This window comes from Elgaria multicarinata, chromosome 9, assembly GCF_023053635.1.
Source record: "Elgaria multicarinata webbii isolate HBS135686 ecotype San Diego chromosome 9, rElgMul1.1.pri, whole genome shotgun sequence".
Lineage (NCBI taxonomy): Eukaryota > Metazoa > Chordata > Lepidosauria > Squamata > Anguidae > Elgaria > Elgaria multicarinata.
In genome coordinates this window covers 83,187,166-83,201,876 of record NC_086179.1, presented here as the reverse complement: position 1 = coordinate 83,201,876, position 14,711 = coordinate 83,187,166, and the positions used below count along the sequence as shown (strand labels likewise).

Genomic DNA, 14,711 nt, shown 5'->3' with positions numbered 1-14,711 from the left:
TGAAGAAATGTATAACTTGTAGGTATTGTGTTGGATCCAGACTTAATTATTTATTTATTGCATTTATATCCCACCTTTTTTCCTCCAAGGAACCCAAGGTGGCAAACAAAATCCTCCTCCTTTCTATTTTATCCTCACAACAACAACCCTGTGAGGTAGGTTGGGCTGAGAGTCTGTGACTGGCCCAAAGTCACCCAGTGAGCTTCCATGGCTGAGCGGGGACTAGAACCCAGATCTCCCGACTCCCAGTCCAATACTGCATGTTTTATTTCAGTGGGAAATAGTTCAACTATTTTTGTCTGGATCCAACCTATTTTGTAATGGCTTTGTTGCTATCCCCTTCCTAAGGTATATTTGCCTCACAACCAACCTTTGAAATAGGTTAGCATGAGAAAGAGAGAGAGAGAGAGAAAGAGAGAGAGAGAGAGACTTGCCCTAGGGCAAGCAATGAGCTCTGTAACTAAACATGGCTTTGAAAGAGATAAGCACTGTCCAAACAAATCCATCCATTTGCTGTGTACCACTGCCACATTATATGTATTAAGAGAGAACACAGGACATGTACATATGGGGCACAACCCAGCCCTCTTGATTTCTGTGTGAGAGAACATATACTTAATTCTCAGTGACTGACATTAATTAATAGTTTCTAAAAGTGATTAAAGCTAGCTTCCAAATTGGCCCCGGTTTGACTTGGGGTGCCTCGGAACTGATTCAGATCCAAATCTGAAGCAGGCCAGCTATTGTGGTTTAATGGCCACCCAGCCGACTGGGGGTCCCTTCCCCTCTTGCTTGCCCCTCCTCTCCTCTCCTGCTTGCCCCCTGAACCCTGCAAGCCACTGCCCCCGCCTGTCCCAGGGGCTTACCTGACCCGTCTGACTATCCTCTAGGAGAGCCTCCATCTTTAAGGAAGATGGTGGCTCTTGCCTGTCATAGATTTGCTGTTGCAAACAACGGTGGGCGGAAAAGGCCCTTTGTGAAGCTGCCTAATGTAGTCCTGACTCGGATTTGGGGTTCGGGACCATGGCGGGGCACAGACCTAGCTGAATTATCCTCATGGTGTGTTTGTTTGAAGGAGGCACGTGTGTGCAATCCACTGCACATTGAATTCAGACATAACAGTGCACACTCTTCATACATGATGTGAAGTGCCCCTTTTCCCTTTGTATATAAAGGGATGTGGTCCTTTAGTCTAGGGATGTTGAACCGCAAAGGTTTGTTTAATCCACATTTTGAAGTGAACCTATCTAATTTGCACTTCACGGATTAATCTGTGGATTGGGATGGTGATACCTTTTGGATTGTGCACTTCTCCAAATTTTGCAATGCAGTTCATGACTCAAAAAGGCATATTATAATGGCAAATGAACAAAAGAATGCATATTTTAGGGGGGAAAATGTGTACAAAATGTATATTTTTACAGGAAATGTGTACAGAAATACATATTTTCAGGGGGAAAGGCATATAATTTAAATGCAAATGTTTGTGCCGAAAGGCTAGAATGCTCAAATAAATGTGAAGTGGTGTGGACTGGTAATAGACCAATCAGTCTGTCCTTACTTGTGTCACATTAGACCTACAAAAAGTACTGTAGCAGCCAAAGACTCAACACAGCATAATGCCTCACATTAAAATTTCTAGTTGGGGAGAGGGAAATTAAAATACAGAGGGGGCCATGACATATCAGTTCTCTGTGTTGAATTTAGTCCTTCTCCTGACAAAGTGGAACAATGAACCTCAGTGTTTAAAAAGTGCTAACATTCCTCCTAAGTGTTTTCCAACAGGAAGGTATAATATTATAGGCATATTAACCTGAAAGATCTCTCTGTTTATTTTGGCCTTCCACCCATCGGGGGAGTGCACCTCTTGGTTTCATGGTTAATTCCGAGAGAATTGGGGGACTTAGTGCTTTATGAGTTGCATCCTGGCTCAAGTTCTTCCTCTAATCTCAGCACCTGAAATAAATCTCTCCATGTTCCGTTAAACAGCAACAGTTGTACGTCAGCTCAGATGAAGGCGTGACCCAGGTTTCCTTGCACCGCTGTCATATCTACGGGACGGCCTGTGCGGACTGCTGTCTTGCCAGAGACCCCTACTGTGCTTGGGACGGCAATTCCTGCTCCAGATTCTACCCCACAGGGAAAAGGTGAATAAATATTACATCGTCTGATGAGATTTGCAAAAAGTAATCCAAGCCAAGGTGTAATTCAGTTCCTGCACATGTCATGTGATATTAGAAGAGGATGTCTTCCACTGGTAACTTTTAAACTCTAAAATACCCATTTTTCTGCACAGTGCCTAGCCATCAAAAGCGCTTGCTTATTAATAATACAATTAGTTTAGTGGATTTTTCTCTTTGGATAGTTGCCAGCTAAAAGAAACCTGTTCATTAGCTAATAATTAAGAACATGGTTTACTGGCAGTAATATTCTCTTTCTTTTTTCCTGGAAGTTGTTATAACTGTTGTGATTATTTTATTTGGCGCAAAATTAATGGAATATCTAGAGATTTAGAACATCTATTTTCAATGCCATTATCCATTTGTAAGGTCTAACTAAGAAGAACAATTTATGCTAAAGGGGAGCCATTTAGGGTGCCTTTGCTTTCTTCCTAATTCGGCTTAGTTTAGGGATTCCCAATATGAAGATGGTAACGCAGGAACAAAAAGTCTTTTTCAAAGCCTAATGCAGCCTTCCCCAACCTAATGCTCCCCAGATGTTTTGGGTATAACTCCCAGGATTCCTGACCATTGGCTATGCAGGCTGAAGCAGATGGGAGTTGAAATTCAGAACATCTGAAGAGCATCAGGTTGAAGAAGACTGGTCTAAAGTATGTCCTCTCGCTACCAGCTGTATGCTAACAGATCATGCCAACTTTCCCTGGTGCCCTCCAGATGCGGTGGACTACAACTCCCAGCTCTTATGGCTGGCTGGGGGAAACCAGATTAGGAAATGCTGGATCATCCTGATACTTTTTTGGAGCAAACAGCATAAACAGTTCTCTTGTCTCCTTGTGTTGAAAGAGTTCCATATAGATGAGTTTCACCAAAGCAGCCCAATATCCCAGCTTAATTCTGTCCAGCTTTACTATCTGGAACCAGCTCCTAAGATACTGAGATCCTTCTTCTTCATGATACTTGACATCTTCCAACCGGAAATTCTAACAGTTGGACCTAGACCTTTCTGCAGTAGCATGCAAAACGTCTTACCCACAAATATAGCCCCAGGCCATGTATTGTGGCCTTCCAGGTACTTCACACACACATTCACAGAGTAGAATTTGTAGCCACAAGCAGCAAAACCCCAACAGGACAGCCAGATTTCACAAGCCTCTGGCAGGCGGTCACATGTAGTTAGTGGGCTGCATCATATGGTATGCAAAATGTGTGCACTTATTACTGAGCCAAGACTATTTCTTTATTACTGCCTAGTCTGAAATGAGCAAAAGTAGGACTTGTGCCATCAATTCCTAGTTTTGGGAATTATGATTGACATAACTGACTACATTCAGGAAGGCTAAATTCTTTTCTGTGCCAGTATTTAGAAGTGTCTGTGATGCCAGATCAGTACAGAATGGCTTAATACAGAGCAGTATTGTTTATTCTGAGATGTTTTATGAAGCTAAGGCATGGTATTACCACAGTTTCCTGCATTACTATAGTTACCATAATTCCCTGTGGTTCTGAGGTGCTCTGGTGTTCTGTAATAAGACAACACTTTCCTACTACATGGGATATCTAGCAATTGCAAGTTTCAGAATGTCGATCCAATTACCAAGTGTTGCACAGGTGGGAACTGAACCCAACTAAACATTTAGAAATGCAGGTGAATTAAGAACATAAGAAGAGCCATGCAGGATCAGATCAAGGGCCCATATATAATCCTGTCCTTTAATAGTGTTGTGGGAAATAAATGCATGTGAAATGAAGTCTGGTTTTCATATGTTTGGGAAATAAGTTGTTCCTTTTATCTATAAAAAACAGATTATGATTGAGAAAACATCCGTAACAGGAGCCAAGTCAAATCTCAAAGTCTAGACGGTAGTAGTAACTCTTTTCTACAGGCTGACTTTACTCAGCCTTGTTATTTCATTGCCCTTTGGATTCCTACTAAATTTTGTTCCCAAATAAGGACCTTGAGGTATCTGAACATGTCCTTGTTTTCAAAATACAGCCACAACACATCTTCTTTAACAAAATGTTTCTACTTATCAGTTCTTTACTGGGCTTATAGACTCCTTTAAAATGGCTACTTCATTTACTAAACAAGTGATACTAGAATTCATAGTAACGTGTCACTTCTGGTGCCTACGATCTGTCTTGAGAAGATCAAGCATCCCGGTAAATCTTTGACAGTCATATTAAAGATCAAAGTGGTAGCATGTTGAAAGTGTTCTTCTGCAAAAATTTGCTTTTAAGATAACGGAGGAAACAAAATATAAGAGTCAAAGAGTTTCAGCTAATTAATTAATTTATTTATTTTTATGGGATAGTATATTTTTATACCAGCAAAGCCTCTTCTTGGCTGCTTACAAGGTAGAGGCATAAAACACTTAAAATAATAGCAACAGTGGAAAAAAATCTAAAATCAAAATGGGCAGCAGACTATAACATCAAAGTCTTTAAGGACCATTTAAAAATAGCCAAGGAGGCAGCCACACACATCCTGTGGTAGGGTATTCCACCAGAATGGGGCCACCACAGAAAAGCCCTTATCTCTTGTGTCTGCCAATCTATTATTATTATTATTATTATTATTATTATTATTATTATTTATTTATATAGCACCATCAATGTACATGGTGCTGTACAGAGTAAAACAGTAAATAGCAAGACCCTGCCGCATAGGCTTACAATCTAATAAAATCATAGTAAAACAATAAGGAGGGGAAGAGAATGCAAACAGGTACAGGGAAGGGTAAGCAGGCACAGGGTAGGGAAAAACTAACAGTAGAAAGTAACAGTAGAAGTCTAATAGATCTTACCATAGGGAATGTGAGCTGTGTGTCCGTGGTTGACTTTAAGGTGTGGGCAGGTTCATATAGGTCCCTGTGGTCCTTTAACTATTATGTGTTCATCTGCCTACCCAGCAGCAACAGCACAAATTATAGTTTTGTAACAACACTGAAAATTCTCCTAGCGATCAACAGTTCTAACCATAACTACATTTTTGACAATTTTCTTAGGATCACAGAGAGGGAGCACTATGGCATTTGAAACTGTATAGGCTAGTAGATGTTGCAATTCACTTCCATATAAAATAATATAAAGTAATAAAATGGGATTGATCACCCATGTGTTATAGGACATTGTCTCACATGCAGCAATCACTATACAATGTACATAAAAGACTACAATAATGAAAGATGAGTAAAACATCACACTATATGAATCTGTATGTAATGTAGAAAACAGAGTATCAATTAGGGGAACTTGATTGACCTTAACCCCTATTCAGGCATGGGCCTGCTCACCTGTACGTCTAAAATGGGTGTGGGGATGTGGGTGTGCATTTACCAAGCATCCACAAAGAGCTTTACATATTGAGCGCGAAGGTCTGAAGAGGGATCTGTAATTGTATTCTGCTGATTGTGCTTACAATGTTCCCATTAACAGAAATCCTGATAAGGCAGTGTTCGTGATTATCAGAACTCTTTAAGCGTATTCAACCAGGGATGTCAGAGGGATCCATTTGGGATTGGGGGGGCCTTGATTCAGCCCCCCAGACTTCAGTCCATTTCCTGCTACACCCAAATGTATTGAGTCATGTCAGTTTGAGGATTTCCCCTTTAAAAAAAAAAAAAAAAAAAGCACACATAAAGATTTGCGCAAACTGCAGCTGCAATTTGCACAAATTTAAAAATCCACAAAAAGTTCCTGGATTTTGGGAAAAGCCCACTGCTTGGACCACAAATACAATCCGAGTTGGGCACACTGTGAAACTCCATCAAGCCAGAAAAGGAAATGGATTTCCTGGCGACAGGCATCCTGAACACACTTACAGATGGAAGCCAGTCACAGAAGGACACCGCGGGCAGGGCTTACATCCCTCTACCCAGTTTAGAAGGCACACGCCTGAATAGGGCTCATGTTGTTTCAGTTGCTAAGCAGCTGTTTAAAAAACCATACTCTGGTTATTTTTAAGTAATTTTTTGCAATTGCATCTCTCCTCTTCCCCTGAATTTCTTAGGAGGAGTCGTAGACAAGACGTGAGGCATGGAAACCCTATGACTCAATGCCGAGGATTTAACCTAAAAGGTACTTTGAACTGAAAGATGGTCGGGCTATAAAAACATGTGGTCATTCTTCTAAGTGAATCAAACCATCCATGTGGTTTCCTGAGAAAAACAGTAGAGCGCCCCGACATTTTTAACATTCTTTCTTAACTTTTTGTGTGCTATGTTTGTTTGGGAGGATTCAGTTTGGAACTTAAAAGAAATTTTTTTAAAAAAATAAATAAAATAAAATTGAATGGCCTAATAATTGCAAGACAAGCCTTGTCTAGAGTAGTGGCTCGGGATGGCAATGCAATATCACAAACGAAGATGCATCCGAGGTCAGCCGCTTGGCATATGACTATTGTTATTTTCTTGCCTTGAGTGCATTGGACTACAGGGGTCATCTGAAATGTTTGTCATGTAGTCTCAAAGGAAGGTCCCTTCAATTCTAGACAATTCTAAACACTGGGCACTGTGGCTTTAGGAGAAGTTTGGCTCTACAGCACACTATGGCCTGGGCTTAGGATCAGGGCTGGCTTTAGAGCACCTTTATTCAACCTGATGGCTTCCAGGTGCTTTTGGGCCGCAATTTCCATTAGCCCAGACAACATGGCCAATGGTCAGGAATTCTGGAAGTTTTAATCTAAAACACCTGAAGGGGCACCAAATTGGGAAAGGTTGCTCTAGAAGGTGGTATGGTTAGGCATTTTTCAGGGACATAATAGTTGCATGATTCTCAGTTTCCATGCACCATCATTTGCAGCTAAAGTGGCCTCCATATGGAGTTCCTTGTCTGACTGTCCTCCAAAATCCTGGTGTGAGCACTGTTCAGAATCAAAGCTATACAGCCATTTAAAGCAAGAGAACAGTGCAAAAATGAACGGAACGATACAAAAACGAAAACCGTCCGTCACTTCTACTGAGAGGGTTCTCCTCGCAATTTTCTTTCAATTGTGAAGCATACTCCGTATGTGATTCCAGTATTTAAGGCGTTTTGACTTTAATCAATATAATTTCTAAAAATAGAATGCCAGACACGACACGTTTTTGCAAATATTCTATTCACAGAGATAATTGATTGCAAAATTGCTGTCAGCTTCCAAAATCTTTATTTGTGTGTGTTGAGGGGGAGGGGATGCATTTATTTTCTACATTTGTGCCAAATGTTTGGTTATGAACACGTTCAGGGCAAAATGTCATCTCGCCCCCCTCAACCTGTTCTGGTGCCTTTCCAGACCCTACTTATGTCTGTTCCTTCAGTGGCATTCGTTTTAGAGTTTTTCCTAAAATGATTAGAGTGGCCATAGCCAATCAGGGATGCTGTTGTATGTATAATGATAGCACAACACCATGTAGCCAATCTGATTTGGGCAAACAAGGGCACTTGCCTTCCCATTGCCCTCACTCTGGGGGGGGGGTGTCCTCCATGGTGCCGGCCATGGTGTTAAAGCAACTAGACCAGTACTTCCTCACTTCCTGTGCATGTCAAATTCCTCTCATATGCACTAGTGAATGTTTTTGCCCCCTTTCCAAGGCATGGGTGAAGAATCACCAGAAGGGGGATGCTTTTTGCTGCAATCATCTCCCTTTTAGAGCAACCCTTAAAAAAAACCACCATCCAAAACATTCAGACATCTATAATTTGGTGCTCCCAAAAATATGGCGGAAGGGTACAGGTAATTAAAGATGCTGTGCTTCTTATACCAAATATTTGTGCAGAGAATTGTAGCCTTAAATGCAATGTGTGTTTTCTCATGTGATTGTTACTATAAATTCCGTAATATGTGAGATCTGTTATCCTTTTTCATCAATAGTCTTATTGTTAATATTCCTGCAAAACAAGGTTACACACTTAATAACATGACAAGGAAATGGTCTTCATCAAACCATCTGCTTGTAAACAAAGGTGATAGTTATATCTAATGGTGTTGCACCACTACAAATGTTATAGGCCTGTACAGACATATGGGGCTCATCTACACCAAGCAGGATATTCCACTATGAAAATAGCATTTGCCTTTCTTGCAGTGCGATATGGTTGCAAGAAAGGCAAATGCTATTTTGGGCTGCATTAATAGAAGTATAGCTTCCAAATCACGTGAGGTACTGGTTCCTCTCTATTCGGCCCTGGTTAGGCCTCATCTAGAGTATTGCGTCCAGTTCTGGGCTCCACAATTCAAGAAGGACGCAGACAAGCTGGAGCGTGTTCAGAAGAGGGCAACCAGGATGATCAGAGGTCTAGAAACAAAGCCCTATGAAGAGAGACTGAAAGAACTGGGCATGTTTAGCCTGGAGAAGAGAAGATTGAGGGGAGACATGATAGCACTCTTCAAAAACTTAAAAGGTTGTCACACAGAGGAGGGCCAGGATCTCTTCTCGATCCTCCCAGAGTGCAGGACACGGAATAACGGGCTCAAGTTAAAGGAAGCCAGATTCCGGCTGGACATCAGGAAAAACTTCCTGACTGTTAGAGCAGTGCGACAATGGAATCAGCTACCTAGGGAGGTTGTGGGCTCTCCCACACTAGAGGCATTCAAGAGGCAGCTGGACAACCATCTGTCAGGGATGCTTTAGGGTGGATTCCTGCATTGAGCAGGGGGTTGGACTCGATGGCCTTGTAGGCCCCTTCCAACTCTGCTATTCTATGATTCTATGAAAGTGGTATGAAAGTGGTATATAAAAGGCAGGAGCCACACTACAGCTTTATTAGCGGTATTGAAGAGCACTGACAACTGTTGGGGCCCATTGAAACATACCATATACCACTATCATACTGCTTTCATAATGTTACATCCTGCTTTGTGTAGATGCATCATGGGCCCCAGCAGTTGTCAGTGCACTTCAGTACCACTATAAAGCAGTAATGTGGCTCCTGCCTTTTGTAAACTGCCCAGAGAGCTTCGACTATGGGGCGGTATATAAATGTAATAAATAACAACAACAACAACCACTTTCATACCACTTTCATTGTGGAATATCCTGCTTGGTGTAGATGAGCCCATGGTCCTTCCTAACCATGATTATAGACTAACAATGTGTCATAGGCACACACCACATCCTTCACCTCCTCTCTCTATAGTTTGCTTTAACTATGGTGCAGCAGAAGAATTGTATGAGAGATAATCATGCTTAAAGCAAACCAGACCATAATTTGACATAGGTTTTCAATTCATCATTTCAGATGATCCTGGTTTGCTCAAGCTTACTGACTGACTGTGGGTCAGTCACTCATTCTCAACCAAACCTACCTCCCAAGCTAGTTGTGCGGATACAATGCAACGGCAGGGGAAAGAAGAACCTTGTCCACAACCCTGGTTGAGCTGGTTGGGGTGAAAATTAGGATAGAAATGTGCTCAATTAATATTACAAATAAATGGTTAGAGCAAATCATAGAAGAAAGAGTGACTTCTTCTGCATGAGGGGAAGAAGGAGCCATAGACAAAAGCTATACGTTCTTCAAATGTTTCCAGTTTTAAGCTATTTGTCCTACCTTGCTTGACCTTTAATATTACCAGCCTGAGATCATCCTGATTTCAGGTGTGATCATCTACTTGTTTGTTCTATAACGTGCTTCCTAGTCAGGAGGAGTGGAAGTATCAATCTTATCTGACCTCTTTCACATCCTAGGTTACCGGAATGCAGCAGAGGTTATTCAGTATGGAGTCAAGAATAACACCACCTTCCTTGAGTGTACACCGAAATCTCCACAGGCCTCTGTTAAATGGCTCTTACAGAAAGATAAAGACAGAAGGAAAGAGGTGAGTCGTCTCAGTCAGAAGATGCAGTCAATCGGGGAGGGGGGGTGTTTAAACACGACAGGGCAGTTTAAAAGGATGGACAAACAAGTGATGTTCTCAGTCTCTGAACTCAGCTTTGAAGCGTGGGTTGCTTTGCTCCTGCATTCATCTGAGAGCAGGAAACGTGCGTATTTTGAATGGGAAAATTTGTTTAATTATTATTATTTTTTTAAAAAAAATTGAAATTGTGTTCTTTCCCTCCTAGATTAAGTGTGGAAATGCTTTAAAAATGCACATTTTTCAAAACGCACAAGGGTGCATTTTTCATACACAAACATAAGTTCAGTAAAATCTGAACTTCCCCCCTAAAAGCGCTGACATTCATGTTTGCATTTGGAAGTGCAAACGGGGCTAATTTACGTTAAAAATGAACCAAAATGAAATTCCCATACACCCTGAACAATGCAGCATGAAAAATACAATAAAGTGCAGGCTGTAATCTGCATTAATGACTTAGTGTGGAACCAGGTACAATCGTTCTTCCAAATGAGTGAACATAGATCCACACACCAGAATAAGCCGTATGTACATATAGAAAGCATGAATGCTTGCATGCTCTGCAGCAGGGGTGAGTGACACACAAGATGCTCCTTCCTGCTCTACAACATCAGATGGACCATAATCTCACACAATCTGCGCAATCCCTTTCCATCAGAAAAACGAGGAAAGCTGCACAAATGCACACAACCACTGTTTGTATGAAGGGTATGTTCTACTGAATGTGTGAATCAGTCCATGTACAAGGGTGCAGCTTTGCTTTACTTAGTCTAGAAATTTCTCTGGAATTACCAAATCTTCTTTAGAGGGTCAAAGCTTTTCAGCCTTTCCTAGGACAGTTCTGTTCATATACAACGTCTTTTGATGGATGTTGGACTGCTAATTCTTTTCACGTTTTGTAATTTGCAGCTCTCACCTTTAGTTCATTCATTATTCTGATTAAAAGGGCTGTCTCTTTAAAGCATTTGCTTACATGGATAGCACTTTCAGGGTGCAGGACATATTCTCCTGACAACAACAACAACAACAACAACAAAAATAAAATTATTTGTTACCCACCTATCCCTCTGACAATAACAATTCTGAGCAAGATAAGCACTTTTAAGTCCTGGAGAAGTGTTTTAAGCATATTAATTAATTAATTAATTAATTAAATTTATTTGATGCTTTCTACAAAAAGGCTCAGGGTATCTTATAGTAGGAGTTAAAAATAAAATAAAAGTTTAACAATTTAAAACAGTTAAAAGAAATGTAAAATGCCAAGACCCATAAAACAATGAAATTAAGAAGCCCGATCACATGTCATCAAACACCTGGGTGTAGAGGAAAGTCTTAACAACCTCATGCCAAAAATATGATAGGGTTGGCACCAGTTGGACCTCACTGGACAGTGCATTCCACAATCAGGGGCCAACATTGAGAAGACCCTATCTCTTGTTGCAATCCTCCACACCTCCCTCAGAGGAGGCATTCAGAGGAGGACCTCAGCTTAACATTATTCCATTGAAATCATTGAGGATTTGGAACTTATTAACTTCGGCTGTATCACATCCCCTGTACTCGGCATGAAGATTGCAAGAGAGCAATATCTCCTGTGCTTCAGTTTGAGAAAGAAACAACACACATAACATTTGGGAGTGCAATAGAGGAGAGGTGTCTGAGGAGGAGAGAGAGAAGATGATATGGGAAGCTTTTGTAGCAAGGAATTAGTCTGAACTAAAAATACTCACAGCAACAAGAATTTTCCTGAGTGTGGTGTAATCACTTTTTCCATTCCTGTCCCCTCCAAAGTTCTCGGGTTTCAGCTCTCTAATATGTAGTCCAATTGTGTATAAGAGTCCAGCCATTTTTTTTACGTGAAAAAAAGGGGTAATTATTTCTATTTACAAATCTCAGGCAGATTCTCTGCAGGGGGAAAATGCTCTTCTTTCTAATACTAGCGACCATATCAGAAAGCACTACATCCACACATTGAAAGGGGGAAAGGGAATCAAAGACATTGGTTTACTTAATTGGTTGTTCCTTTGCCCACTGAAGAATACTCTGGGACTTGAAGATGAAAAGCTGATACTGGCTGTTGATAGTACTGACTAAGAAATCACACCGTATTAAGGCCATGTCACACTTTTAAGTCTACACATCAGATGTTTTAGTTAAATTTCTCTCTGCCAATTAAAACATAGCAAGTAAAATGAGTAAGTAGGTGAAAAAAGTCAAGAAAAGGAGTGAGGTGCACTGGTTTCAGGGTAACTCACTACACTGAAAGAACTGAAAGCTGAATTTTCTTTTCATAGTTACCTTTTCCCCTGATAGCAGAAAAGTAGGGAAATTATGTAAGTAGAGTAGGTAAACAACTGAGTAAAGGTGTAAAGCAAGAAAGTGAGATGCATTTTGGGGTAGCATCAATCCTCCATTTTTGTTGCTTACCTCAGGGTTGTTGAACCAAGACAGGTGGGGAGCACAGCTGGGGCAGGTTTTCCTGAGGTTCTGCATCCCTGGCTTATCCCATAGAGCAGAATTTCCAGGTCTCCTAGAAAATGTAGCTTGCTGTTTTAGGCCTGCCCCCCTTCACTAGTAATGTAGCAATGGGGTAGCTTATCAGTGGGATTGTGGGTTCAACTTGCATGATTTTCCTGGCTGAGGGAGACATGAGCCCTTTGCTCTCATCCCCACCCCGCAGCCCCGGTGCCACTTTCCTATTCCAAGCACAGACGTATGTCCACACACAAAAACATTGGACCCATTCAGAAGACACCTTAAACCACGGCTTTAACCACAGTGAATAAGGCTTTTTGCCTTAGTCACCGTGGTTAAAGCCTTGGTTTAAAATGTCTTCTGAACACAACCCAGCTTTCTGGCTTAATCTCCATGGTTAACGCCGTGGTTTAAGGTGACTTCTGAACGGGGCCAATGTGTCCCAAAGTACAATGATGGATGTAAGAATGAAGCAAAAAAATATTGTTTGATAATATTTTAACGTTTCTCGCAAGGCTGTTAAACTTCCTTCTACATTCTAAGACAGGTGTTTGTAGAACACCTGGTAGAATTAAAACACCTGGCTTAGAATGCATTTCTGATTAAAAACCAAATTCACAAGTAATTTTGCCATATTCACCGTTGCTTTGTGTTGCTTCTAGGTCAAACTTAACGAAAGAATCATAGCAACTGAACAAGGGCTCTTGATTCGCTCCGTTCAGGAAGCGGACCGGGGACTTTATCACTGCATTGCGACGGAAAACAGCTTCAAGCAAACAATAGCAAAGGTTAACTTCAAGGTGTTAGATTCGGACACGGTGGCCTTCATGACTGAAAAGTGGTCCCCGTGGACCTGGGCCAGCTCACTCCAGGCTTTGCAGTTTCATCCAAAGGACTTGGCTGGATCTTTCAGCCATTCAGAACTGCAGATGATTAATCAATACTGCAAAGACACAAGGCAGCTTGGGCAGCAGGCTGAAGATTCCCAGAAGATGAGAGGGGATTATGGCAAGTTAAAGGCCCTCATCAACAGCAGGAAAAGTAGGAACCGAAGAAATCAGCTGCCTGGATCATAAAGTTTTGCTATGGAGCATCAAACTTTTTTTTTTTTTTACTTTTTTTTCTTTTGGTGGTATCCTCCTTCAAGGGATTTTTTTTCTGCTGAGAGCATAGAAAAACATTAGTAAAGTAAGCCTGGTAAAAGAAAAAAAGATGCAACCTTATCTAAGTTTTAAGAGGAAAAAGAAAACACCAAATCCAAAGAGATTTCATTTGTGAAGTGCCCACTGACACCAGACAGATCCTTACTTTTAACAATGTGAACCAGATTATTTGCCTTAACCCAGATTCCTGCGTGATGTTTAGACGTCCATTTTCTTTTCCGGACAAGGAAAACTGAAATGGATGCACTGACCTTCCAACCTAGAAATATGCAAGGTAGGAAGGAGAAGAAAGACTTTGAGTTAAGAGTAAGTGTAAACTGGGGTGGTAGATTCTACAGACATATCTTCTATCCATGTTGAGATATATGGTTGTCTCTCTTTACAGTACATTACATTGAAAAAGTAACAGTTCAAGCAAGCAATTAAAGGTCATTTCCCATATTAGTATTAATGACACATTAACAAAGGAAGTAATGATTATGGCTGCAATCCTACGCACACTTTCCTGGATATGTAGTTAGTTCTCAGTGAGGTTAGTTGCATAGAATCATCGCTCCCAACCTTTTTTGAAATAGTAAGATCTGAGTGTAAAAAGGAAAACCAGGAGAAAATCAATTGGGCTAAAGATGCTACCTGCTAAATAGCTGAAGATGTTCCTCTGCCCTTTATTGTAATCATTTTTGCATGGGAAAGGACACTGAAGGAGGAAAATAAGGGCATGGTCTTGCCAAAGTTTAGCACTTTTATGTCTCACTGATTTCAGTTGAGAAGGATTTAAGCATGCACTTAACCTTTCCACTGAAACCAGTGCGATTTCAAAAGTGCTTAACTTTGGCTGTATTTTGCTCTGTAAATCAGACCACAACAAAAATGAAAGCGTAAAACGTAAAAACATGTATTGAAATAATACCTCCCGAAATAGCCTAGGGCCCACTATAATGGGTCTGAATTTTTATCAAAAAGTATAAAGTTGTCTATAACACATCCATTGCATTGCTCATTCTTTTTGTATCAGTCGTATGCTCAGGTTGACATAATAGCCCAAATATGTGTGGGCAGCAT

General features: G+C 40.9%; 1 protein-coding gene across 1 annotated transcript in view; it reads left to right on the top strand.

The window, feature by feature from the left end:
* SEMA3C (semaphorin 3C) overlaps positions 1 to 14,334 on the top strand; it is a 171,530-nt gene extending 157,196 nt beyond the window's left edge. The window contains exons 15-18 of the mRNA XM_063134220.1: positions 1,990 to 2,147; positions 6,190 to 6,257; positions 9,845 to 9,975; positions 13,149 to 14,334. Coding sequence (XP_062990290.1) covers positions 1,990 to 2,147; positions 6,190 to 6,257; positions 9,845 to 9,975; positions 13,149 to 13,562 — 771 coding nt within the window. The 3' untranslated portion in view covers positions 13,563 to 14,334. The remainder of the gene's footprint in view (positions 1 to 1,989; positions 2,148 to 6,189; positions 6,258 to 9,844; positions 9,976 to 13,148) is intronic.
* Positions 14,335 to 14,711: the final 377 nt, after the last annotated feature.